The sequence below is a fragment of the Gopherus evgoodei genome, chromosome 1 (genome assembly GCF_007399415.2).
Source record: "Gopherus evgoodei ecotype Sinaloan lineage chromosome 1, rGopEvg1_v1.p, whole genome shotgun sequence".
NCBI lineage: Eukaryota > Metazoa > Chordata > Testudines > Testudinidae > Gopherus > Gopherus evgoodei.
In genome coordinates, this window is record NC_044322.1 from 281,077,570 (window position 1) to 281,105,466 (window position 27,897).

General features: G+C 43.1%; 1 protein-coding gene across 1 annotated transcript in view; it reads left to right on the top strand.

Moving 5' to 3' along the window:
* LTA4H (leukotriene A4 hydrolase) overlaps positions 1 to 27,613 on the top strand; it is a 37,957-nt gene extending 10,344 nt beyond the window's left edge. Inside the window, exons 3-19 of the mRNA XM_030548511.1 lie at positions 2,079 to 2,199; positions 3,801 to 3,869; positions 6,728 to 6,832; positions 9,221 to 9,273; positions 10,170 to 10,242; positions 10,569 to 10,709; positions 10,935 to 10,958; positions 13,051 to 13,121; positions 13,235 to 13,346; positions 15,240 to 15,384; positions 15,473 to 15,576; positions 15,994 to 16,064; positions 17,261 to 17,315; positions 18,251 to 18,346; positions 19,136 to 19,218; positions 26,428 to 26,532; positions 26,943 to 27,613. Coding sequence (XP_030404371.1) covers positions 2,079 to 2,199; positions 3,801 to 3,869; positions 6,728 to 6,832; positions 9,221 to 9,273; positions 10,170 to 10,242; positions 10,569 to 10,709; positions 10,935 to 10,958; positions 13,051 to 13,121; positions 13,235 to 13,346; positions 15,240 to 15,384; positions 15,473 to 15,576; positions 15,994 to 16,064; positions 17,261 to 17,315; positions 18,251 to 18,346; positions 19,136 to 19,218; positions 26,428 to 26,532; positions 26,943 to 27,075 — 1,561 coding nt within the window. The 3' untranslated portion in view covers positions 27,076 to 27,613. The remainder of the gene's footprint in view (positions 1 to 2,078; positions 2,200 to 3,800; positions 3,870 to 6,727; positions 6,833 to 9,220; positions 9,274 to 10,169; positions 10,243 to 10,568; positions 10,710 to 10,934; positions 10,959 to 13,050; positions 13,122 to 13,234; positions 13,347 to 15,239; positions 15,385 to 15,472; positions 15,577 to 15,993; positions 16,065 to 17,260; positions 17,316 to 18,250; positions 18,347 to 19,135; positions 19,219 to 26,427; positions 26,533 to 26,942) is intronic.
* The last annotated feature ends 284 nt before the right edge of the window (positions 27,614 to 27,897 follow it).

Genomic DNA, 27,897 nt, shown 5'->3' on the forward strand with positions numbered 1-27,897 from the left:
CTGGAGTGTCTTCCAAAATCTGAGAGGGATGAGGCGTGGAGCATACTTTCAGAAGTCTTAAAAGAGCAACACTGATGTGGAAATTACAGAACCCAAACCACCAAAAAAGAAAATCAACCTTCTGTTGGTGGCATCTGACTCAGATGATGAAAATGAACATGTGTCGATCTGCACTGCTTTGGATCATTACTGAGCCGAAGCCGTCATCACCATGGATGCATATGCTCTGGAATAGTGGTTGAAGCATGAAGGGAAATATGAATCTTTAGCACATCTGGCATGTAAATATCTTGCAATGCTGGCTACAACAGTGCCATGCAAGCACCTGTTCTCACTTTCAAGTAACATTGTAAACAAGAAGCAGGCAGCATTATTTTCTGCAAATGTAAACAAATTTGTTTGTCTGAGTGACTGACTGAACAAGGACTTGTAGGCTCTAAAGTCCTTTAGTACTCATAGTAGGTGAATTAAATACTATTTCTTTTGCTATTTTTGTTTTCTTTTTTTTTACAGTGCACATATTTGTAATAACAATTATAAAGTGAACACTGTACACTTTGTATTCTGTGTTGTAATTTAAATCAAAATATTGGAAAATGTAGAAAACATCCAAAATATTTAAATGGTATTCTATTATTGTTTAACAGTGCGATTAATCATGTAATTTTTTTAAATGGCGCAGTTAATTTTTTTGACAGCCTTAGTAATCACCTCTCACTCCCTGAGCCAGTGGGTACTGAGCAGATTGTGGAAGTAATGGTCTCATTTCTATTTGTATTGATAAAACGGGAGAGAAAGGAGAGTTGCACAGCGGTGACTCCTCTGGCTAAACATAAACATTACCAGTGAGCTTTGAAGAAAGTCTCCTCTGGCTCTTACTACTTGGAAAGCTGGTAGCTGTGACTTCGGGCTAGGCTTTTTTATAAGAGAAACAAGCGACTGTTCCACCCCTGCTATGCACTTTACAGCACCTACAGAGAGAAATTGGTTTTGGATGCAATCCAGTGTGCATGTGTGGAAGATGAAGTGTAACAAAACAGTGATATGGAGGAATGAGCTATAACTATAAGCACAAGCACTTAGTTGTAAGCATATGTACAATGTAATGATTCAAATGAATTTTTAGGTTACTAAATAATAGTCATCTATGTGTTTTAGTAATACTGAAAACTGCTTGGCTGATCTATCTAAAATGTTTGATTAGTTACTTCAACTTCTCCTAGTTTGACTACCATTAATTTTAACTTATGTTTAGGATTGATTCCAAAGAGAGATTCACATTTGTGAATCTAGGAACTTTCATAAAAGGAGGTAAAGATCAAATACTTCAATATAACCACTAACAGCAGTGATTTTTTTAAACTGTCATGTAGAAATTATCCTTTGTATCTTAGATCTCTTGTTAATGGATGAGGCAAATGCTGATTTACTGCTCTTTGCCTTATGAACTGTTGAATCATGAGTTCTGATTAAAATTGGGGTGTGTCATATAGTCTTTTTAATGGCAATAAATAGGATTGTTCATGTGCCAGTCTTGTTTCCTCAACCATTCTTTTGCTTATATTCAGTAAGTAGGATGTCCAATCTAATTCCAGTGGGGCATACAATATTTTTTATTCCAAAGTACACAAAGCCCACGTTTTTAAGACGAGTACTACCTGAATGTGTGTCTATACATAAAAGGTTTAATTAACTTCTGCCTGGCTCACTATTGTGTTTCCATACTGAAATGTTAAGTAGCTTTTGATGGTATGCCATTGAACAGTTGTGGGGCTTCTTCAAGGAAAACCCAATTTCTAGCTCCTTTTTGGTTGGGGAGAGGAGAAATTTCTCATTAGAGGATGAAAGAGAACTTCTCCTGGGAGGGTATTAACATTTGAAACATAATGGGTAGTTGTTTGGTACATTTGTACTCTAGTCACAGGCAAAAAGTGGCTTGCGTACACAACTTGTTGATATCTTCACTTCAGCTGAGAAACTCTCAGTATTATTGTATCTCCTGAAAGTCTTTGCCTTACAATTCACCTCTCTGACACGCAGGGCATGTCCGAAAATGCTTACCTGTTTAATTTGTGCAGGGGACAAGATGTGATTGTGGAAACTTCTTTTGAAACCTCTCCAAAATCTTCAGCTCTCCAGTGGCTTACTCCAGAACAGACTTCAGGGAAGAAACATCCATTTCTCTTCAGCCAATGTCAGGTTAGGAGGACTTTCTGAAATTAGATGTTATCTATATACCTTAATAATCCTTCATACTTTAAAAAAGAGCAACAGAGGGGAAAGCAGAAATTGTAGGTTTATTTAGTATAGGCTCTAACTAATTGTATAGCTCTGTCATGTTTGTTCCTAGATGACATTTGTTATCTAAAGGGTAGTAAGTGAAAGTACAGCAGTCCACAATTTTTACCCTTGGCCTTTGGCAATAATTAAAACACTATAAAAATGAAGGCATTATTAGTGCTGGAGCTATAAAACTTAATAATGGCAAACTTACTTTAATATCTCCAAACTGCTTTCATAATTCAGTTCTTGCAATCGGTACATCATGACAGTTAACTTTTTTCTATAGCGTTATGTCTTCTAGGAAGTTTTTAGCTATGAAAACTAGCTTAGACCATCAAAAAGTAGGAAGTATGGATTCCTATTACAGTTAAACAAGCTACCCCCTAAAGAATGTAAACAGTGGAAGAAGTGTGCTTTAAAATATTAGGGTGGGGAGGAGTCAAACCCTCTTGTACAGGGAGCTATAGTCCAGAGGAACAGTTTTAACTGAAAACTAGAATGGTAGAACACACACAATATACAGCAGGATGATAATATCAAGATATACATCTGAGAACCATCCTGCAGAACTTGGCAGAATTTGGCCATTGGATAATAAAACTAAAATAGCACAAAACAGTTCACCCCAAAACAGTTTACAACATTTGTATTGTTTTGGCTTTTAACCATGTTTTAATTTTTTAAAACATCTCAAACTAGCTCTGAGGTGGCACTGAGCATTCTCTCTCTGTCTCTCTCTTGCGTGCTTGGGTGAATAGTTCTTATTCACGTGGTCAGGGTCTAACTGATTGTCATATGTGTTGTTGGGAAGAAGTTTTCCCTTGCATCAGATTGGCAATGACCTTGGAATTTTTTCACCTTCCTCTGCAGCATGTGGGTGTGGTCACTTATCAGGATTATCTTTATAGATCTCACTTAATCATTTCCCTTGTCATTGCGGGGGCATTGGTGCACCTCAATTACTTATATACTCTGCCTGTCGCATGAAATCATCTAGTCTCCTGTGTGCTGTAATACTTTGGTTTAATTTCGGTTGTTGGGTTCACTGTGCGGGTTGTGGTAGTGTTACAGGTCAGATTAGATGATCTGATGGTCCCTTCTGGCCTTAAATTATAAGACTGAGAAATTATGCTTCCTTTCTTTCTCACTGAGAGTTTTTCTGTAATGCTGAAGATGCATTGATAGCACATGTGTAGTTCAAACCATACTAATTTCCCAGTATATCCTCCCATATCACTTGATGCTTCTGCAGCTGCAGTGAAAGTTGCCTTATACCTAGAAACACTTGCTAGACAGATTTCCTTTTCTGTATGGGAAAAGAGCAGAACTGGCCTGTTAGGAAGAAACTATGCTGTCAGGACTTTGACAGCAGGCTGACATGCAACGTTACAATTTTGCTAGTAATACTACATTGCCCTTCTGTTTGCCTCCTACTCTTTGTCACTGTACGCCATGTGTTTGTGTAATGTATTGCAAAAGCTGCATATAAGAAATATTCATAATTTGTCTTTTTCCAGGCTATCCACTGCAGAGCCATCCTTCCTTGCCAGGACACACCTTCTGTGAAACTAACCTATTATGCAGAGGTAAATGAACACAAATCATGCATATCTGAATGAAGAGCACAACTAGAATGGGGAAGCCTCTTGTAGCTGGCAGACTTTTCTGTTAACAAGACTGCTTGCAAGGAATTTATTGGAGCATTCAGATTTCACTGCCGGATAGCAACTTGCTAATGTAAATTTTCACTCTACCCTGCAATTAAAAAAGCCAGTCAATTAAAAGCTTTACCTGATGGGCAGCCTCTAGTAAGGGATGTGGAAATAGTGTGAGAATTCAACCTGTAGGTATATTGGCAGGCAGAGATTTCTTTGAGGGATTTCATATACAAACTGCAGAATATGGTCCATTATGAAACCACCGAATGGGGTTTTACCTTACTATAACTCAGAACTGCCTGTCTCCCTGGTTGCATTTCTCTAACTTGTAAGGGAAAGGGATGTCCCTCCTGAGGCACAAGCAGCACTGTGCTGAATCCCCCTCATATGAAAAGTAAACCATGCTGTTCAGATCAGTGGGGTTCCTAATTAATGTGCAGAGTAATCTGTTGAGGCTGAAGCGGGAGGACGGGTTTTCAAAGACCACAGATCAGCAGTCATTTTGCCTGAAGTTGGGTTGGGAAGGAGGAAGAGGATGATGCTACAGCCACAGAAATTTCATTTTATGTGAGATGTTGAAAATGAGCTCTTTGCTCTCAGACCATCTGGGGAACTCTGAATATGGAGATCAAGCTACATATTTTGTTTATACACAGAAACCTGCCATAAGCCTGCCTACTCCCTAGGACAAAGGTTTTCAAACTTTCTTTCTGGCAACCCAGTTGAAGAAAATTGTTGATGTCTGCCACTCAGCAGAGCTGGGGATAAGGGGTTTGGAGTGTGGGAGGGGCTCAGGGCTGGGGCAGAGGGTTGGGGTGAGGGCTGCAGGGTGTGGGAGGGGTGCAGGGTGTGGGAGAGGTTCTGGGCTGGGGCAGGGGGTTGGGGAACAGGAGGGGGTCAGGGCTCTGGGATGAGGCCGGGGATGATGATGAGTTTGGGGTACAGGAGGGGGCTCTCGGTGGAGGGGGCTCAGGGCTGGGGCAGGGGATTGGGGCACGGGCTTATCTCCCAGTCAGCAGTGTAGCCTGGGTGCAGAGGCAGGCTTCCTGCCTCTCCTCGGACCGTGCTGCACCATTGAAGCGGCCAGCAGCAGGTCTGGCTCCTGCGCAGAGGTGCGCAAGCGGCTTTGCTTGGCTCTCGCCTGGAGGCACTGCTCCCCCCCAGCTCCAATTGGCTGGGAACCAGCCAATGGGAGTGCAGAGCTGGTGCTGGGGGTGGGGGCAGCGCGTGGAGCCCCATGGCTCCCCTGCCTCGGAGCTGGACCTGCGGGTGGCTGCTTCTGGGGCACAGCGCGGTGTCAAAACAGGTAAGGACTAGCCTGCTTTAGCCAGGCAGCACCGCCAACTGGACTTTTAACAGCCTAGTCAGTGGTGCTGACCAGAGTCGCCATGACCCAGTGGCTACCATTCCATGACCCAGTTCTGGGTTGTGACACATGATTTGAAAACCACTGCCATAGGAGACTGAGAAATTAATAGAGCTGGCCTACTGATAAAGATGGAGCAGAATTGTACTCTAGGAGAGACATTGGGGGAGATTCTGAAATTTTACTGAATAAAGGTGGTCATGCAGGCTTCCTGATGATCTTTTTCTAAGCAGTAGTTTAACCTGCTTAGTCTGGCACTTGTACACAAAGCATTCCATTTTGAATCTGAGTTTACTCTCTAGATAAACTTCTCTGTGGTTTTCCATAAGAGTCTCTTGATTTTGGTAGACAGCTGAACGACATGGGAAGTATTTAATCAGTATAAACTTCCTCAATGACTTGTCAGACTCTCAAAAAGAAATAAAGAGGAAGTAAGGGCTTTTTGAAATAAACACAATTATGAAGTCTTCATAGCCTAACAAATCCTGTGCAATAAGGAAGATTTGTTCAGGTTTGGTCTATGGTACAGAGTGATTGTTGAGTAATAATTCTAAATTAAAAAGATGGGAGTGTTTCAAAATATGGGAATGTTTAAAACTATAGAGTCAACTTAAAGTCACATTGTGAAAAATCTGTTTACAAGTAATGCCTAAGATTATCGTACCTGAAATGTTGAAATAATATTTTCATCTGTTGATTTCAACTTGTTTATTTGTGCGTTTATTTGTGCGTTTGACAGCACTCTGTGTACAGTTTTGCAATCTTTCCCTATATATTCAGTCACTTCCTTCTGTTCCTGCTATTTTTTTTTTTTTTAATTTTCACATAGGAACAGGAGGGAGACTATTGAAATCAGGAAAATCTGATTTTAATGCCACAAAAATTGGCATGGAGAAGATATTTGAAACTACTCTTAACTTGTTTTACGGAGGGATTAAATTTTTAGTTAACTATCTCCTGAATAATTCATTAATCCTTTCTAAAAAAAAAAAAAAAAGCCAACATTAGAACAAATGATCTTGGTGTGCTGGTAGTGTTGTCCCTGCCCCTCCTTTCTGAGGTAGTAAAAGCTAGGAGTGCATTGAGACTGTGAGTTGGGAATCTAAAAAGGGATAAGAAACACACATCATCTAAAGCAATCCTTCTGGCTGATGAAGCATTGCCTGTTTTAGAGGGAGGGCATACTGTCTATTTCTACTTGACCTGAGATTCTAGTTGTGGCAGATATGAGGTGGGGGAGAGGTTAAATGTAAAATATTAGCATAACCTAAATATAGTGGGGTCTACTTGCTGTAGTAGCTCCCAGCACGTGGTATAATGTTTGAGGGCGGCTAATGCTTTCCAAAGATGACTGATATGATCTCAGTTGTGCTGACTTAGACTCCCTCAAAATTGGATATTTCCTCTCTCATTATTTTAGGTATCTGTTCCTAAAGAACTGGTGGCTCTCATGAGTGCCAGTCGTGATGGAGAGATGCCTGACCCAGAAGACTGCAATAGAAAGATATATCGTTTCAGTCAAAAGGTAATACCCATGGTCTTTTAAACAAAAACTAGGAAACTATGAAGCCAGGCACAGATTTATATTAATTTAAAGTATTGTGGGCATGAAACCTACTCAAGCACAGACCTGTGTACGTACTGTAATTTGTAATATTTAGGTTCATGGAAGCTTTACTGCACATGTGAACAAGATGAGATTTGTTTTATTTTTTAAAAAAGCAACAAATTCCATAAAACAAATCGTAGTCTGGTGTATCTTTGTCATTGGCCCTAACCAGTAGGCTTGCCAAACTTATCAGAATTTTTTCCATAGCACTCACTTGTCCTTGGCCATGAGGGTAAGAGGTGCAATGAGGAACAGCCTTTCTAAAAAAAGGTTCATATTCTGTTATCCACTGAGATCTGAAACTTTAAACCATTGGTGACTTACCAACCTGTAGTTTGAAGACCTGTTAGAACACAAATAAATGGATTTGAGCATCTGTTCTTGAATCTTTTGCAGTGAACATGTAAAATACATCCCCCAAAATCATGTGGTGATGTGATCCTTTCAATGCGATCACAAATTGATTTTATTTAATAACAATTATAATTAGTTTGATAATAAATGAAGGACATTATCACACCATGGGAGTTTTTCCACAAGAAGAGGAACAAGAATTACAGCAGTTCATTTTGATCTCAAATACGGAAATTTAAATTTGTTTCTGTGTTTATCTTCTATATCAGTGGTCCCCAACCTTTTTTGTCTGGCGGGCGCCAAACAATGAGCCATGGGGGACCATGGTGGCGGACGAGCATCCGCCGAAATTCCACTGACAAGCGGCAACATCAATAGGCATCCCCACCAAAATGCTGCCGACAAGTAGCGTCATCCAGAGCCGTTGCCGCCAAAATACTGCTGAAAATTGGCAGCATTTCGGCTGTGACACCTCTGGATGATGCAGCTTGTCAGCAGCATTTTGACGGATGCTCATCCGCTGGCCAGTACATGGGCGCACTTAGACGCTCCGGTGGGCACCATGGCGCCCGCGGGCACCACGTTGGGAACCCCTGTTATATATTCTTAAATCCCTTTCCTGCCTATGTATTGTTTTATAAAGCCAGTGGGTAGACTAATCTCTCTAGTGTTGCTCAATGTACAAGATACCGTACACGGAACAAAATACATCTCTGAGGCTCCCTGGTGTTTCTAGTATATAACTTTAAACTGCTATGTTGCCATGAAACAGTGGCACTTAAAAATGAATTGTTAGAGCAGTGAAGTATCCTAGCATGTGACTAACATGAATTAATGCAAATTTGCAACCAGACTTTGCACGAAATTATAGATTTTGTATTTGTCAATATTGAATAGTGTATATTCAGTTTCAGAGACAGTGCTCTTAGGTACGAATGTGGAAGAGACAGGGGATTTAGGCTTGAAAAACTGAGTGAAGGTGTTTGCATCTTTTTGGAGTGGTTAGTTTGGGAAGGAGGAGTGTCTGGGGAAGACCTACAGGAAGAGAGAGGAGGCTGGAAGGATTGTTTCATGTTGGAAACTGGAAGGAGACTGTTGACCCTTCCTATGAGGATAAGAGCCCCATGGTATGGTTGGGGATTTGTGCCGGCATCTTTTGCAGTCCTTTTTTTTGGTACTCTGTTTCAGCAACTATCCCATCTTCTCAGCTACTGCAGTGTAGTTTTCAAAGTGACAACACTGCCATACCCTGGACTGTGAAAGCCTGAGCTTTTATACTCCTGGGGGAATTCTGTGCCAAAAAAAAATAAAAATCCTGCACATAATATTTTAAAATTCTGTATATTTTGTCAAATTGACGTAATATAATCATTCCAGTTTCAGTTTTGGTTATTTCAAAGTACTTGCCAGCAAATTTATCTGTAACAATACAGATAACAAAATAGATTCGGGAAATGCTGACCCCTAGCCTCTCCCATTCAGTCAGGCACATCTATCCCTGTCCCCATGTGTCCCTTCACCCTCCGTCCACCATGCATACCTGAACCCTCCCTCAGCCACCCCACACCCCATCCCTATGTGTCCTTGCACCCCCACGTGGCAGCGGCAAAGAGTTCTGTGGCATCTTATGGACTAACAAACGTATTGGAGCATGAACTTTCTTGGGTGAATACCCACTTCGTCGGATGCATGTAGTGGAAATTTCCATTATAGACTAACAAATGTATTGGAGCAAATGAGGACTGCTTCTTACTACCACTGTCTGATAAATCTGTTCCCCCATGTCAGGCAGAAGAAAAACAAGGTCGAGGGCTAATGCAGGGCAGAAGGTTGTGAAGAAAATGAATGTACAGTACAACTATGCTTATATAACTTTGAGTAACTTGATGAGTGATAGTTCTGATATTACAACTAGGATTTTAAATAGATGATTTTAATGTCTTCCATTAGGTTCCAATACCTTGCTACTTGATTGCGTTTGTGGTTGGGGCTTTGGAAAGCAGGTAAGTGTGTATGGTACACATTGGCTAAATTTTACCAATTACGGAAAGTTTGAGAGTCTTTACATGACTTGGACTCCTGATCCTAATTTGAAAAAACCTCTTGGTCAGTGGAAGGATGTTAGGATGCTCCTGCATATAGCATTCAAGAATGTACTCCCCCAGCCCAGAACACTGCTGAGCATATTAGCTATTCTTTAAGTCTTCATTTATTATTCTCACCTCTAGGAGCATCTAGCCACAGCACAAGCGAGAAGGCTACTGAGCCCATTTTCTCACTGTAAGAGAAAGAAATGGAACAGAATCCAGCCACTGAGTCTTTGTTCCTCTCTTCTCAGCCTTTTAGTCCTAAGAATAACTAGAAACTGTTCACTCACTAGATGAGCCTTTGTCCCCTTCGTAAATCATAATATACTAGCTTCAACCCGATCACTCATTTGCACAACGGTATGTTTTAATCTGGCCCAGAATATTGGTGGTGGTGGTGCTGTATTAACACCATACAATAATTTAAAAAGCATGAACTTCAGTTTATCCCCCATCTAGATAGTCAATGCAAAAAAACATAATTTCCTGTGATTTGATTTTATTTGATTTATCTTTTTTTAACTGCACTTGCATCTCTTTCCTACTTGTCCTTCTGTGGAGGACTAGAACATTAAGTCTATAAGCAAAGAAGTGTGTCTAAAATTAAATTAAATTAGTCATTCTTTCTCTCTCCAATCCCCATTCCAACACATACAATAGCAGTGAAATGAGGGTGGCGGGGGTTTCTCCAGAGCCTCTCCTCAGTAATATGGGCTACTGTGAGTATACCAAACCCATCCTCCACTATGCGTTGGCTTCCCATATAACATCAATTCAAGTTCAATGTCTAACTGAAATCTGTACTTCTACAGACAGATTGGCCCCAGGACGCTGGTGTGGGCTGAGAAGGAGCTGGTGGATAAATCTGCATATGAATTTGCAGAGGTTAGTTACAAAGAGTTTGCTCACTATTCACTCACTTTACATAGTATTAAGAATAAACAGCCAACACTACAATTGTTCTTATTTTAATTTTTTCCCCTCTCTTGACTTCCACCAAAGAAAGTGTTTTATTCTTCTAAAGGACCATCAAATAACTGCTGATCTTGCTACGCAAGTGACAAGGCACAATCTTGCCATTGGTCTGCATGTGGAACTTCTCAAACTGTCTGAGAAACTTGTGTGTGGAGCATTAGGATCATACTTACAGCCTGTATTTACTAATTGTAATTACAAATCTCATTAAAAATCAATGTGAACTTTTGTTTCAGACTGAAGCCATGTTGAAAACAGCAGAAGATCTGGCGGGGCCTTATGTGTGGGGACAGTATGACTTGCTAGTCTTGCCTCCCTCTTTTCCTTATGGTGGTATGGAGAACCCCTGCCTTACTTTTGTGACTCCTACTTTATTGGTAAGTGTGAAATTTATGCACTTTAGTCTTCTGCTTTCCATCAGAACCTATTCCAAAATCTATCCAGATGTGCATAGAACTCTGGTTTTATGTTCCTTAAAGAACAATAAAATGATCCTTAGACTACCAAAGCCATAGAACTTCCATGAAATAGATGTTCGTAGTGCATGAATTTTGAGCTTAACTTGTACCAATGAGGTAATTTGATTTGTTTGTCTATTCTAGGCAGGTGACAGATCGCTGTCAAATGTAAGTATAAACTTTATTCAGGTCTTCAAACCAAATACTGTGTAATTTTAAGTTACATCTTAAAACATTCCTGGCAGAGAAGATATGAAATATATTTCTAAATCTTAAGTCTTCATTTAGACATCCTATATATTTTCTGTTAATTAGTTACAAAATGGAAAAATACGTAGCAGGTCAGTTTAATACCAAGCTGTATTGCAAAAATTTCAGGTGCAGGGAAATCTTGTCCCTATCATTTTTGCAGAACAATATCATCTTTATAGGAGGAATCTCCTGCTTCCCATTTAACTATATTGACAAATGAAATGACCCTGTAAAACAATGTTTCTCAAATGCGGCCACCAGCGGCTTTTCTTGTGCCGATAGCGTCCTGAGGGCTATATGTGTGTGTCCAAACTAGTAGCTCCTCCCCTTTTCTGTTGCTCCTGGATGCACTGCCTTGTTGGTTGCTGGGGCTGCCAGCAGAGATTGGGCCCTGCTCCCTTCTGGAGACACCTGCTGGAGGAACAGGTAGCTGATGAGTTTCCTACTTTCCTAGGGCTGGTGGGGCTCAGGCTTTGGCTTTCAGACCTAGAGTGGTGGGAGTGGCAGGCTCTGGCCATGGAGTTTCAGGCTCTATCCCGAACCCCCCTCCCACTGTCTCCCCCAGCCTCCCATCCAGGGCTTAATTTGTCCCCAAGGCTTGGCAGAGCTGAGCAAGTCTGCTGTGAAACGTGATACTTGTATGTTTGTTAATATCACATTTCACAACAGATTTAATAGCTAGGAATAAATAAATTACAATGATGTGGATGTGCATATGTACATATTTATTTGTTTTTCCTAAAACTAATTTAAGTATTTTCAGAAAAAGTGTGAGAGCTGCCACCAGCAAGAGTTGGTGGCTGCACTGTGAGGCCACCAAAAAATATGTCTTGAGAATCCCTGAATAAAATCTACAGCTCAGCCATTTAAAGCCTTTGAAAGTTCACAGCCACAATAACACTACGTCTTCTGAGAAATCTACATTACTACTATACTGAACTCCCAGCCACTGTTCTCAGTTGGTCTTCCTTCTGGGCCACGCTAACATGTATGCCTCTATTGATACACTTTAGTCAGATATGAGGCAGAAAAGTTGAAAGCTTCTGTCTCTGACCCAATTTAAGAATTGTGGGCTACAAATAATTAATCACAAGAATGTTAAAGGGGAGCAGTTTTAGTTCTAAATAAATCCCACATCCCACAATAGCCAACCTAGTGGTAAAGCTATGTTAAAAAGTGTAGCTATATTGATTCTGGAGGAAAAGGTGGGATTCTTCAGGGTCCTATGCTAACGGTATTTATTGGTGACCTGTTTCTCTGGTATCTAGCCACTAAAACTGGTTGCAATAAGTTGTTCATAATTTTTTAATTGGAAATTGTACTTCAGTGCGTGTCCTAGTTATATTTTAATGTTTGTCTGGAGAGAGGAGTTTGGTTGGCATTTCATCTAATTATTAAATCTTTCCAGTAGAGGAATATAGTCCCTTAAATGAACATAATATTGTAATGCCTTCCAACAGCAGTTCTAAAATTTTCGAAGTGGACCACATTTTTAGTATATCGTGTGCTTCCCCATTCTATTCATGATCTCATGAATCATATCTCCTCCCATTTGTAATGAAATAACATCCCTGCACTAAAGCATTTGCTTACCTGGAAAAGTATTATCAGGAAAGCACTAAACACCTTAAATAATCTTTCTTTTAATGTGATTTAGCAGTTGAAAACAAGAAGAGCTGGCACTGTGTGACCAACCAGATCAGCGAGGCCAACCAGGGAAGGCTCTTTTGTCCACAGATCACAATTTGCAAACTACTTTTTCACAGGATGTGTGGTGTGGGATATTGTAACACCAGAGTGAATATGATATCCAGAGGCTAATTTACAATAAATGGCAATCCGCTTTGAATATATAATAGTTAACACATTGTGATTCCTGCTGCTGCCCCTCTTACCTTCCGCTCCCTCTCCACCCCTTGGGATTTGACAGTATATTCTTTGGGGTAATCTAATTAAATCTACTTCTGACATGGGATGGGTTTTTTGTTTGTTTGTTTGTTTGTTTTAGGTTATTGCCCATGAAATCTCTCATAGCTGGACAGGAAACTTGGTGACAAACAAAACCTGGGAGCATTTTTGGTAGGTGTAATACTGAGTGCATTACAAAAAATTGGCTCTTATCTACCATATAGAAGTTCTGAGGAAATGGTTTTGCCATCTCACATGAATTAATATTCTTGATAATTCTCTAGGCTAAATGAGGGACACACAGTTTACTTGGAACGTAGAATTGGTGGACGGCTGTTTGGTGAACAGTTCAGGCACTTCCAAGCTTTGGGAGGTTGGAGAGAATTGCAAAATACGGTAAACTAGTTTTGGCAGAAGTTTATTGTATGTTTATGTTTAAACATGACTCATAAAAATTAAGTTGTCGTAATGTTTCCCTGAAATATGCAGCAGAAAACGATAATAGTAATGCTCCTGAAAATCTTTGCATTGGTAGTTGAGTACCAGTGTTCTCTCAGGTTTGTTTATGAACCGACAAGTTATATTGTTCAATATAAACATGACTCTGCTAGATTACAGATGATGGTAACATTTTCAAAAAGACCTTAAGTCTCAGGGATCTTTTAAAGATTGCAAGATCTTCTGAAAGGCTGAATTTCATCCTGAACTACTCCTGAATATTGCAACAGCTAGTGAATAACAGTGAACCCTTAATGTACAGGACATACTGCAAGAGTGTATGCTTTTTAAAACCCTTTAAAACAATTAGCGTACCACTGAGCAGCTAAAAGTTGCCTTTTTATGATAGCCATAGCCAAGACCACCCTTCTCAAACTTCAGATGTTCCAAAGTGTGATATAAGCAACTGGAATATCTGAGAACTGAAATATACAACAACGCCTAGGTGTTCCACACTGTACCAAACTGAGTGTTGAAGATCAAGAATCCTGATACTTGGTTTCTGTCTCTAGGAGGAGAATTTAAATGGTCATGGTAGTTGCATTTTCAAAGACTTTTTAAGAAATTAAGCCAGAGACAAATTGTCTATTTTTCACCTTCCTCCAGAGTCTCCCAAAAGAAATCTCTCACCCCTTTAGGATTAATAGTTTTGTTGTTCATCCTGTCAGTGGTAACTTCTGTTTTTTTGAAGCACTAAATAAACTGTATGATTTCAGTATGGGGAAAGAGGCTGTTGCCATGTGAACAAACAAAACATGGGAGCACGATCAAAAGGCCAGCATAGCTATGTCAGTTAAGAATGTTACTATCCTACCCCCAACTAACACAGCTATGCAGACAGTTTAGCATATGATGTTCAGGGAGGTGGGTTAGCTGTACTGGCAAAAGGACTCTTTTTTTAACTGGTATAAGCTGAGTTTTCACTAGTGGACTTTGCCAGTATAGCTATACTGACAAAGCCTTTGTAGTATAGACCAGCCCTAAGATGAAAAGGTGGGCTGGTAGTCTGTACTAATTCGGGAACTTCAGCAAGTGGGATGAGCTAAAGCAGGGGTGGGCAAACTACATCCTGCAGGCTTTGGATCTGGGCCCTCGGGGCTTTGGATCCAGCCCGCGGTATTCCCCCCTGTGGCGCCGCAGGCCCTGCGCCACTTTCAGCAGCGGCTGGCCCAACGTCCCTGCGGCCCCCAGGCCCTTGCCTCCAGCCACCACCCCCTGCAGTTCCTATTGGCCAGGAACGGGCAACCACGGCCAATGGGAGCTTCGGGGGAGGTACTTGGAGGTGCAGCAAGGGCAGCGCATGCGGAGTCCTTGCCACTCACCTCCCCCAAGGGCTGCAGTGCTTCCTGGAGCGGCGCAGGGTCGGGGACAGGGCAGGCATGCAGGGAGCCTGTACCCTGCCTTCCAACTCCCTTTCCTAAGCCCCCTGCCTGCACCGTGCACCCCTCCTGCACCCCAACTCCCTACCCTGAGCCCTCTTTTACACCCTGCACCCCAACCCCCTGCCCTGAGCTCCCTTCTGTACTTTGCACCCCTCCTTTGCCCCAATCCTTTGCCCTGAACCCCTTCCTGTACACTGCATCCCAACCCCCTGCCCTGGCCCTGCATACAATTTCCCCACCCAGATGTGGCCCTCAGCCCAAAAAGTTTGCCCACCCCTGAGCTAGAGTCTTGTGCACCAAAGCATGGTAATCTTGGTCTTGGATGGAAGATAACTGCATAAGATGGCTGCAAATCAGTGTGAATTATGGAGCCTTTCTGCGTGACTATTTGTGTATAATATTGTTACAGATAAATACACTTGGAGACACAAGCCCTTTCACTAACCTGATTCCTAAGCTGAATGAAGTAGACCCTGATGTTGCATATTCTACTGTTCCGTATGAGAAAGGCTTTGCTTTGCTTTTCCACCTCGAACAGCTTCTTGGAGGACCAGGTGAGCATTAATAGTTCTATTTTAAATAGGATTTTTATTTTGCTTTCAAACTTTGGCTTTGTTAATTGATATACTTTTTTTAACTTAGATGTCTTCATTGGCTTCTTGAAGGCTTATATTCAGCAGTTTGCCTATAAGAGTGCTGTGACTGAAGATTGGAAGAAGTTCTTGTATTCCTACTTCAAGGATAAGGTTGGATGGTGCTTCAGGCTAATTGAGATCCTACAATTGTGTGAAACTTTCAGAATGTATTCTACTTGTGGCATAGCTCAGGAAGCTGAAGATACTCCATATGGTCAGAGTAAAATAGGCTGATAAATAAAGTATTACTGAGTTTTTAAAAGAAAGGTCTTATATGCCTCTTCACCCTCATTCCTTTATAGAGAATACGTAAAGATGTAGCATAAAATCTTACAAACATGGGTTTGAGTTACAGTGCATGTGTTCAAAATACAGTTATTCAAAAGCAAACTACACAGGAATCAGCACTTTAGATAAAGCTGTTCTTACAAACCAAAACAAAAGATTTGAACTAACTTTCAAATTTCAAACTCTTTAGAGAGAAAACACATAGATGGTAAACTGAATAAAGATCTGTGTTGTTTGTAGGTGGATGTTCTCAACAAAGTTGACTGGAATGCATGGATGCACACCCCCGGCATGCCACCAGTAAAACCAACGTAATTGTGCTTTCTTCTCTTGTCTTTCTTGCCTAAAATTTGTGTGTTATTCCCAAACATCAATTAACTATTTGAAAAACTTGTACTAGAGCTGGTCAGAAAACTTCTACAAAACTTTATTTTCTGAAAATGTTTGGAAGTCAGGAGGTATAGGAGGAGGCATATGAATTCTGATAATTTTCCAAACTGAGAAATGTTGGAGGAAGACATGCCTTTTTTGTTTGGAAAATTGCCACAGAAAATGGAAAAAATTCAAAGTGTAATTTCCCCAGTGGAAATCTCTGCAAGAAACAACCCTTCCTCTCCTACCCCCGCCCCCACACCCCACTATCAACCAGCTGGAGAGTGTATGACTTCTGAATGTGTTTTCATTCTGAGGTTGACTACAAGATATTACTCCATCTGCAGTTAGTACTGTATGGGGCTATCAATGAGCAATAGCAATATTCACAACACAAGTCACATACCATGACAAGTGGAGTTACTGTGAAAAAGGAGAGCATGGAAATGCATTTCTGTGTCGACTCTCATTGTAGCAGATTTTCCACATATTGCATTGCACACCTATGTTATAAATAGGCTTTGCAGAATTTTAATTTTATTTTTTATAACTTCAACAGATAATATTGATGGTTTTGTTTTTAGATTTTTATTGATTTTTAAATTTTCACAGTTGTGGAAAGTTGAGTTTTAAGCATTTTTTTCCAATTTTTTTGGTTTATATTTTCACAGTTGTGGGAAATTATGGGAGGAATCAGACAATTATTTAGTGACACTTAGAGATTCTCAAAGTTAAAGCCTTATAAACTGTTATATGGAAATTATCAACATCACATGTCAAAATAAAATATTCCTAAATCTACAAATCATACCATACTACTCATTTGCTAGTCCATTTGTAACAAGCCTCATTCAAAAATCTGAATCACCAGTTTTAACTCTAATAAGTTCTCAAATGCCATTTTGCTTACTTGGCCTATCTGTAAGTTTCAGTTGTTATTGATGGAAATTTCCATTGGTTTGTTCGTGTATGGTGAAATCTGTTTACCAACACTTACCGATTAAAAATCTAATCCTTCCAAGCCCAATTATAGATTATTTTGCCACTTTACACAGCCTGTGCTACAGTGCCCATCAAATGCACTTGAGTTATTCACATTTCAAAAATGTAATCTTTTGTTTTTCATCTTTATTAGATACGATATGACACTATCAAATGCTTGTGTTGACTTGAGCCAAAGATGGATCAAAGTGAGTTGTTAAAGAATTCTGCAGACATCCTACAGATTTTTTTTTAACTATGACAAACAAGTTGTTTGTTCTATATAATAAGGGAAGGGCTCACATCATCCTCACTGGCCAAAAACAGTAGTGTCTGGTGAGGGAAATGCTGCCATGAATTTTTGCATTATTTCATAGGCTAAACTTTCCAAAAGAGTCTGTAGAGGTGTTGCAACTTCTTGAAATATGAGACTGCATTGTACATGTAAACTAAGTACTTACACAGCTAACTATCTAGTGCATGTAGATAATGTGCAAATGGGGACTCCCATTGTGCATTTTTACCCTATGCTTTAGGACTGCAATTTCAGAATTTGTTTTGATAAGGCACAGATGTGGAAGTAAGTCTCCTTTACAGATTATATGTTCATACTAAAACTGCCCCTCCTTTATAAAGCAGGCAGTATGTACTCCTTGGTAAAATTAAGCAACGCCAATTACAACAAATCATTGATCATTCGTAGTAACTTCATTTTAGTTTTGCCAGGGACTGTAGCATCCTTATTTTTGCCAACTTTGTGTGTTTGGCCCTACTGCGCACTTGCTTCAACCTAATTCTCCTCATGCCAAAGATTCTTTTTATGAAAAAGTACACTTTGCAATTGTTGTACTCAACTTTTAAATTTTTTTAATAAGAACCTCTTAAACTTATTTTTCACTTTATTTCATCATCTTTAATAGGAAATTGCGTAAACAAATAAAACCACTCAACAACCCCCATAGCTTTCCCATTTTTGGATTCTTTTTTGTATTCTGTAACCTCATAACTTAAACCCTAAAAGCAGCATTTTTACATGAAGTAGCTTGAAATTAAATGTAGGTGTCCATAAACAAAAGCAGACAGATGATGTCTTTGCTGAAAAAGCCAATTATAAAGTGTTTGTTGTGTTTATTTGCTTGTTTAGGCCAAAGAAGGTGATTTGTGCTCATTCAGCTCAGCAGATCTAAAGGATTTGTCATCCCATCAGTTGATTGAGTTCCTGGCACTGTTGCTGCTGGAGGTATGTGCAGGCTAGGAGTCGTTTGACCTAAGAATGCAAGCAAAGGCACAAATCTATTTTATAAAACCAGGGAGCTCATATGTTGCCCAACACTTCTGAAGATCCTTATTCATCCTACTTGAATCATTTTGCTTTCTTTGGGAAAGCCAGTAAGAGGTCTCCAAAACCCATTCTTCCTTGATTATTCACTTGATGAGTAACATCAGGAGACTTTCAGTCAAGGAGGCATAAACAAAATTTGAGAAGTGATTGTGTTTGTTTGAATTCTATGTATTGTGTGATACAGCTTTGAATAAAATTGTAACCAGTTTGGAGTGTTTCAGTGATACTGAGTCTGTACTGAAGTTTCACAGACTTAGGCTGTGTCTATCCTACAGACCTTGGTCTCCTGTGTAGCCGCTCTGTATTTTAAACCACCCCCCACCGAGCAGTAAGAGTGTTTCTCACCAACAAAGCACTGTCCAGACCAGCACTTTTGTCAGTGAAACTTAGGTTGGTCAGGGGAGTGGTTATTTTTCACCCCACCTGACTGACAAAAGTTTAGCCAACAAAAGTGCTAGTGTAGACAGAGCCTTAATAATTACCATATTATCCCTTGCCCCTCCCTTAGTTAGGTGGAGTGGAGCAAAGGGAAAGAATATGCAAGCACTTACCAGTAGCCATTGTTTTTTTGGTTAAACATTTTCTCCCTTGTAGTGAAAGTCTTCTTTCTAGGTCTTGCCTCCTCTCAGAAAACATTAGTTGAAATATACCTCTTACTCATTCTTCTAATTTTGCAACTCTTTTTAGGCACCACTTCCAGTGTCACATGTAAAGCGAATGCAGGAAGTTTATAACTTCAATGCTGTAAACAATTCTGAAATAAGATTCAGGTTAGTAATAGTATGGAAATTGCTTCATGAAAAGTGTTTGATAAGGGAAAATCCTACCTTATACACAATCTGAGAAGTTCTGTTTTACAAAAACGTAATAGGACACACATAAATAGTAATGACTTCTAGTAAATGTAATTTTTACATGTGCAGTGTTCCTACGTACTAATTAATGATGAAATGGGAAAATGTATTCCAGTCTGAGCATCCACAATTAACGATAACACCTAGATCATCTAGTCTATTCCCCTGTCAGTGTTCCCTGTAGTAAAAGTCCTAATGCTTTGTCCACTTAACTTTAGATGTGCCTTTCCTCACAGGGTTCATGCTCTCTTTAAAGTAAAGAATTATTAAAACTTATATGGAAATTTAAGAAAAATATCAGAGGAAAATATTCCTTTCCTCCCATTAATTCTAGTTTACGCCTATCACCGTAAATTCATTTCTATGTTGTATTTATACACCTTTAAAAGATGTCTGTACCCCAAATTATGTTGTTGGAACTCTAAAAGCATATTTATTATAACTTATAAAAACTTGCAAAATTGCCTAGTTGGCCATTGTAATAAACTTGCCACAAAGTGCTATAATGGTTCTTCTTTGAGTGATTGCTCATATCCATTCCAGTCAGGTGTGCGCGCGCCACGTGCGCGTTCGTCGGAAGACTTTTTACCCTAGCAACACTCGGCGGGTCGGCTGGGCGCCCCCTGGAGTGGCGCCGCTATGGCACCGGATATATACCCCAGCCGACCCGGCCACCCTTCAGTTCCTTCTTACCGCCCGTGTTGGTCTTTGGAACAGTGGAGTGTGGCTTAGCTGACCTCCACCTTCCCTAGCTACTCGTAGTTTCTCGTTGTTATCGTATACATAGTTATTATTCTTGTAGATAAACAGATTTAGTTGTAAGTTCTTACATTAATTATATAGTTAGTTTAGTACTACTTAGCGGGGTTCGGGGAGTAGTCCCTTCCCCACACCCAGTGCCGGAGCTCATGCCTGGCTCACCGGGTTTCAAACCGTGCTCGGCCTGTCACAGGCCGATGACAACAGGAGACCCACACGACTCCTGTTTGAAGTGCCTCTGGGAATTGCACTTAACAGCTAAGTGCCCTATTTGCAAGGCTTTCAAGCCGCAAACTAAAAAGCGGGACATCAGACTGAAGCAGCTCCTCATGGAGGCGGCCTTGACACCGCCACTTTCGGCACCAAGCTCTGGTCAGTCAGTGAGCAGAGGCACCCCTAGGGCACCGGATCGCACCGGTACGCCTAAAGACTCTCGGCACCGGCCGCCACCGGCATCGAAGTCAACTCCACATCGCTCCCTCTCCCCGAGGTTGAAGAAGGCCAAGACTCCTGCTGCTTTGGCACCGCCCAAGCCGCAGCCAGAGGGTGTGCCCAGATCAGATTGCCCGGCGCCGATACCTGCCGTGGCACCGACTAAATCGGCACCGTTGATTCCGGTCCCACAAGGATCGTCTAGTCCGGCACATGCCGCGGTAGAGCTCACCATACCATCCACGCCAGAGGCGTTTTCGGCGGGGAGAGACTTAATCACCTTAACGGACTCGGCACTGCCTCTACCCCCCGCACTGCTGGTGCGGGTAATCCAATCTCGGGGCAAGCCGACTCTGACTAGACCACCGTCTGTCAGCACAGCGGACCGGCACCGCTCAAGATCATGGTCCCGCAGACGCTCCAGGTCGAGATGACGCTCTCGCTCTCGACGCCGCTCGCAGTCCCGGTACGGTTCTCCTACATGGCACCGGTCAGACTCGCGGCACCGGTCGGACTCCCGCTCTCCACCTCACTATCTGTGGCACCACTCCAATTCTCGGCGCCGATCCAGGCACCGTACCTCTTGGAGCCGTTCACACTGCAGGGACTCGAGATCTCGGTCGCCCTCCCGGCACCGGTCCCGATCTCGATCCTGGTACCGCTACGAATACTGGCACCAGTCCCCGTTAAAGAAGGGAGCAAGGTCCGTCGGAACCTCAGCTCAAGGTTTCTCTGCTCCTCCATAGCCATCCAGGCAGACGTCGGTGTCCTCTCACGCGGACAGTTATTACGACCAGGAGCGAGATACGGAGGTGCCTACTGGGATTTTCCAGGAGGTCCGGTCTCAGGACCTGGGACCTCACCAATGGTCCTTTTGGACACTCTGGTCGTACCATCAGGCCCAAGGTGCTCCATTGCCCAGACCCGCTCCACTTCCTCAGAGCATCGAGCTCCAGAGGCCACCATTAGCCGTCCCCCTCCAGCTGGGACAGAGGAGCAGATAACCCATCCACCAGGTTCCCCGGTACCACTGGAGCAGGAACCAACCCATGAGCAAGAGGCCATTCAGGACCCCCTCATCCCCGGCGTATCATCCTCTTCCTCCCCAGACGAGGCGGGGCAGGGACCTCATCATCAGGGCCCTCGCCGATAGACTTCAGAGCCCATCAGGACCTCCTTAGGAGGGTAGCGCTCAACATCAGTCTTCCCGTAGAGGAAGTCCCGGAAGTCAAGGACCCAGTTGTCAGCAGCCTGTCGGCAGATACCCCCACTAGGGTGGCTTTGCCTTTCATCAAGACCATCCAGGCCACTGCTGACACCTTATGACAGTCCCCAGCCTCCATTCCCCCTACGGCAAAGGGAGTTGAGAGGAAATACATGGTACCCTCTCGGGGGTACGAATACCTGTATGTCCATTCTCCTCTCTCCTCATTAGTTGTCCAATCGGTCAACGAGAGGGAATGCCACAGCCAACAGGCGCCAGCCACCAGATCAAAGGAGGCTAGGCGGATGGACCTACTGGGCCGCAAGGTATATTCGGCAGGTGCCCTTCAGCTCTGGGTGTCCAACCAGCAGGCTCTCCTGAGCCGTTATAACTACAACACCTGGGCGGAGGTGGGTAGATTCACAGAACTTCTACCCCCGGACTCTCACGAGGAATTTGCCGCATTCCTTGAAGAAGGGAAGAAGGTGGCTAGAACCTCCCTCCAGGCTTCTCTCGATGCGGCCGACTCGGCAGCCAGAACTCTGGCCTCCGGTATCACCATGAGGCATATCTCAGGGCTACAGGTCTCCAACCTGCCACCCAAGCTCCAATACACCATCCAGGACTTACCCTTTGATGGCAAGGGTCTGTTCTCTGAAAAGACTGACCCCAGGTTGCAGAGTTTAAAGGACAACAGGGTCATCATGCACTCGTTGGGCATGCATACGCCTGTGACCCTACGCAGACCCTTCTGGCCCCAACCCCACTGGCCATACTTTGTGCCCCGGCACAGACAAGACTTCAACAGAAGGCATGGGCGGGGTGCTGTAGACGCCAGTCCAGACCCCAAGGGGGTCAAAACCATGGCCCCCTGAAAGCACCTCCGGGGCCTAAGTCTACCTTTGAAGGTACGCACGAGGACGGCATACCAGTTTCAGGACAGGATCCTTCTCCAACCACCTCTCCTACTTCCTCCCGGCATGGTACCAATTGACCTCAGACATCTGGGTCCTACGGATGGTGAAACAAGGATACCACCTCCAATTTGTTTCAACCCCGCCTTCCCACCCCCCAATCCAGTCCCTCTTCAGGGACCCCTCTCACGAGCAAGTCCTTTTACAAGAGGTGCAGTGTCTCCTCACCACAGGAGCAATAGAGGAGGTACCACCAGACGAGAAGGGAAAAGGGTTTTACTCCCACTACTTTCTGATCCCCAAGTCCAAGGGAGGCCTCAGGCCCATCCTAGACCTGCGAGGCCTCAACAAGTTTATGGTCAAGTTGAAGTTCCGCATGGTCTCCCTGGGGACTACTATCCCGTCATTGGATCCTGGAGACTGGTATGCCGCCCTCGATATGAAGGACACGTACTTCCATATCGCCATCTTCCCTCCACACAGAAGGTATTTTTGCCTTGTAGCCAATCACCGGCACTTCCAATTCACGGTCCTCCCCTTTGGCCTCTCTACGGCCCCAACGGTGTTTACAAAGTGTATGGCCGTTGTCGCCGCCCACCTCCGCCGGCAGCAGATACATGTATTCCCGTATCTGGACGACTGGCTCATCAAGGGAACCTCCCAGACTCAGGTCAGACAGCACGTGGACATAATCACGGACCTATTCTCCCAGTTGGAGCTGCTCCTCAATGCAGAAAAGTCCACACTGGTTCCCACACAAAGGCTGGACTTCATAGGGGCAGCCCTGGACTCCACTCGAGCCAGGGCCTACCTACCTCAGCCACGTTTCCAGACGATCACGGCGATCATTCGAGGTCTGCAGAACTCCCTGACCACCTCGGCTCACACGTGTCTCGGCCTATGAGGCCACGTATGTGACCAAATATGTCAGGCTGTGCCTCCGTCCCCTTCAAACGTGGCTCAACTCGGTCTACCACCCAGGCAGGGACCCAATAGACATTCTGGTGACCGTTCCCCGAACACCTTACGCTCCCTCGACTGGTGGCTGACTCTCTCCTTGCTGTGTGCAGGGCTACCGTTCCATCCACCACAGCCCTCACTGTCCCTAACGACAGATGCGTCATCTCTCGGTTGGGGGGCTCACCCCAGTCACCTTCGTACCCATGGCCTTTGGGCATCACAGGAGCTGACGCTCCACATAAACGACCAGGAGCTGAGAGCCGTCCGCCTCGTGTGCCAGGCGTTCCAGCAACATCTTCACGGCCGTTGTGTCTCAGTGTTTACAGACAACACAACGGTGATGTATTATATCAACAAACAGGGAGGGACTCGCTCTTCTCCCCTCTGTCAAGAGGCCATTCGACTCTGGGACTTCTGCATAGCCCACTCGATAGACCTGGTAGCGTCCTTTCTCCCAGGGGTTTGGAACACTCTGGCGGATCAGCTGAGCAGATCCTTCCTCTGTCACGAATGGTCGATAAGACCAGACGTTATTCATTCGATCTTCCGGAGGAGAGGTTTTCCCCTCATAGACCTGTTCGCCTCTTGCACAAACAGGAAATGCCAAGCATTCTTCTCCTTCCAGGGTCTTTCACCGGGATCAATCACGGACACATTCCTCATGTCGTGGGGGCACCACCTGCTCTATGCCTTCCCACCGTTCCCTCTGGTTCACAAGGTCCTAACAAAACTCGCAGGGACAGAGCGCATCTAATCCTGATCGCGCCAGCGTGGCCCAGACAGCACCGGTACACCACACTGCTCAACCTGTCTGTGGCCAGCCCAGTTACTCTACCACTCCTTCCAGACCTCATAACGCAGGACCTCGGCAGTCTTCGCCACCCAGACCTGCAGACCCTTCACCTCACGGCATGGCTCCTGCATGGCTGAACGGATCGGAGTTACACTGTTCCGCTCCGGTACAGCATGTTCTTCTAAGTAGCAGAAAGCCTTCCACTCGGTCAACGTACCTGGCCAAGTGGAAACATTTCTCCTGCTGGTGTACAGCGCAGAATGTTACTCCTTCTGAGGTCTCGATCTCCGCTGTTTTGGACTACCTCTGGTCTCTTAAACAACAGGGCCTGGCGATATCTTCTCTGAGGGTGCACTTGGCTATCTCCACATTCCATTCCGGAGAAAGTGGCCACTCTGTGTTTTCCCACCCCTTAGTTACTGGATTTCTTGAGGGCCTGGAGCGCCTCTACCCCCGCTACGCCACCCGGCCCCCACCTGGGACCTCAACTTAGTCCTAAGCAGACTTATGCATCCACCTTTTGAGCCATTGGCGACCTGCTCACTCCTGTACCTGTCATGGAAGACAGTCTTCCTGGTGGCCATTACATCAGCCAGAAGGGTCTCCGAACTTCGAGTGCTTACAGTTGACCCACTGTATACTGTCTTCCACAAGGACAAGGTACAGTTGCGACCTCATCCGGCGTTCCTCCCTAAGGTAGTGTCGGCTTTCCATACCAACCAGGACATCTTTCTCCCAGTCTTCTTTCCGAAGTCTCACTCTTCTCGATGGGAGCAGCAGTTGCACTCCTTAGATGTCCATAGGGCGCTCGCTTTTTATATCGAGCGGACAAAGCCCTTCCGGAAATCCCCCCAGCTGTTCATGGCAGTCGCTGAACGGATGAAAGGTCTACCAATCTCCTCCCAGAGGATCTCCTCTTGGGTAACAGCATGCATACGCACGTGCTATGACCTGGCTCATGTCCCTTCGGGCCATCTCACGGCGCATTCTACCAGAGTTCAGGCTTCATCAGCCACCTTCCTGGCCCACGTGCCTATCCAGGAGATATGTCGCCCAGCGATCTGGTCATCGGTCCCCACCTTTGCTTCGCACTGTGCTTTGGTCCAACAGTCTAGAGATGATGCAGCCTTTGGCTCCGCGGTTCTGCACGCTGCCACATCTCACTCCGACTCCTCCGCCTAGGTAAGGCTTGGGAATCACCTGACTGGAATGGATATGAGCAATCACTCGAAGAAGAAAAGACGGTTCCTCACCTTTGTAACTGTTGTTCTTCGAGATGTGTTGCTCATATCCATTCCAAACCCACCCTCCTTCCCCACTGTCGGAGTAGCCGGCAAGAAGGAACTGAAGGGTGGCCGGGTCGGCTACGGTATATATCCGGTGCCATAGCGGCGCCACTCCAGGGGGCGCCCAGCCGACCTGCCGAGTGTTGCTAGGGTAAAAAGTCTTCCGACGAACACGCACGCAGCGCGCACACCTGACTGGAATGAATATGAGCAACACATCTCGAAGAACAACAGTTACAAAGGTGAGTAACCGTCTTTTAGTGAGTTTGTCTTGTCTCAGTGTACAGTAATCCTTTGCTATTTACCACTGACAAAACCTATATTGTTTAAGTTGCTATTGTAGTTCTCAGTTCACATAATGATATGGAGTTCTATTTCTTTTGCTTTATTTTTACATTTATAACAAAATAGATGAGCTTGTGCAAATAGACACTTACTACTATGTAATGACTTCCCCTAAACATACAGCACCCTAATCAACGGGGCCCTTTGGGCATTATCATAGTACTCATCTATACATAGTTATAAGAGAAATAATTGCAAAAGTCAGTGTGGGGAAACCCAGAGACCCAGTTCAGCTTCATTATGAACTTGAAGTACTTAGTATCTGAATGTCATGTTGCATGTGTGGTAGCATGACCTCTTCATTCTTAGGATGGAGGTAGGGAACACCATATTGGATATTAGTAGTGGAAGATCACAAATTTTGAAAACTGCTACAAACAAAAATTGGCAGCCAACTTGGACGTGAAATTCATCTTTAACTACATTTTTCAGATGGTTACGCCTCTGCATCCAAGCCAAGTGGGAAGAAGCCATTCCTCTGGCTCTAAAAATGGCTACAGAACAAGGCAGGATGAAGTTTACTCGTCCCTTGTTTAGGTAAGTCTCACCTGCAGACCTTACAAATGAACTTTTTTAAAAAAAAAAAAAATGTGGACACTCCTGTATAACACAGGCTGTAGGACTCCTTTGAATTAATTCCTCTTTGAACTAGAGCAGACTTCTTAGAAAAATAATCAAATCTGCATCCTTCTGAAGGAAGTGACTAACTATAGAACTTCCAGAGCACTTTGAACATGAATATTTCTGTATTTGCAGGATAAATTGAAGTTCTTATTGTATCAGTTTTTTAACATAAAAACCTAGCAAACATAGATTGCAGAGTGGAAAGCCATTATATAAAGGATAATCTTAATATAAAATCTTCAGTGTAAGAATAAAACTTTCAGGTGAAAATCCATATTTAGACTAGTTTCTTATTTCTATTTATATTGTGAAATTTTTTGCAGGGATCTCTACAACTTTGAGAAATCTCGTGATCAAGCTGTCAGCTCATTCATGCAGCACAGAGTGTGCATGCACCCAGTGGCTGCAATGCTGGTGGCCAAAGACTTGAAAGTGGGTCAAGGACAGACTGTTTAATTTCTTTTAAAAATTATGGCAAACTACTAAAACAGAACTGTAACTCTGCACAATGTGCTAACATGCATGCTTGATTATCTACCTGACTTTGTTTTCTGCTAGTGTGGCAATAATTTGGCTTAAATGGATCTTCAAGATGAAGTTTAAAAACTTCAGTCTTGTACATCAAATGAAATTTTGGAAAACTGATAAATCTTTGGGAGATGAATGAATGGCTCTAGTACAAACAAATTATAAAGTACTTAAAGGAAAAGATGACTTTTCTGAGATGCATTTGTGTTTGTCAGTCGTGTGGGCTTTTTTACAAATTTTGGATGAATTTTTTTTTTTTCATACAAGCTTTCATGCAGCAACACACAGTTGAAGTCCTGAGTCTTTAAATATTTGGGAAAAAAAACCTTTTTAATAAAACAGCCAACTTGTCAGGTCTTGTACAATCAACAAGTCTAGAAAGTAACAATAAAAATGTCATAATAGCTTTTCCTTGCTGACTTCAAATATTCTGATTTCTAGAATAAATCATGTTGTATAAACCTATGATTTTACTTGTGTGGCCTACATTACTTTAGTAGCCGAACAATTTTGTTTCTCATTCCACTCCTGATTTTTGGATGGTTTTGTTAACATGAGTTAAAGTATGACATGAGTTACAGTACATACATTACAACAGTTACATACAGTAACAGCTGGAGCTGCTTCTCAAAATTCAGTTTTTTGACAAAAAAGTCACAATATTTCAAGCTGAAATTTCAGAACTCAATTTTTCGGCATTGTGGCCAGCTTCATAGCTGGTTTAAAAAATTTTTTTTGAAACACGTCAAA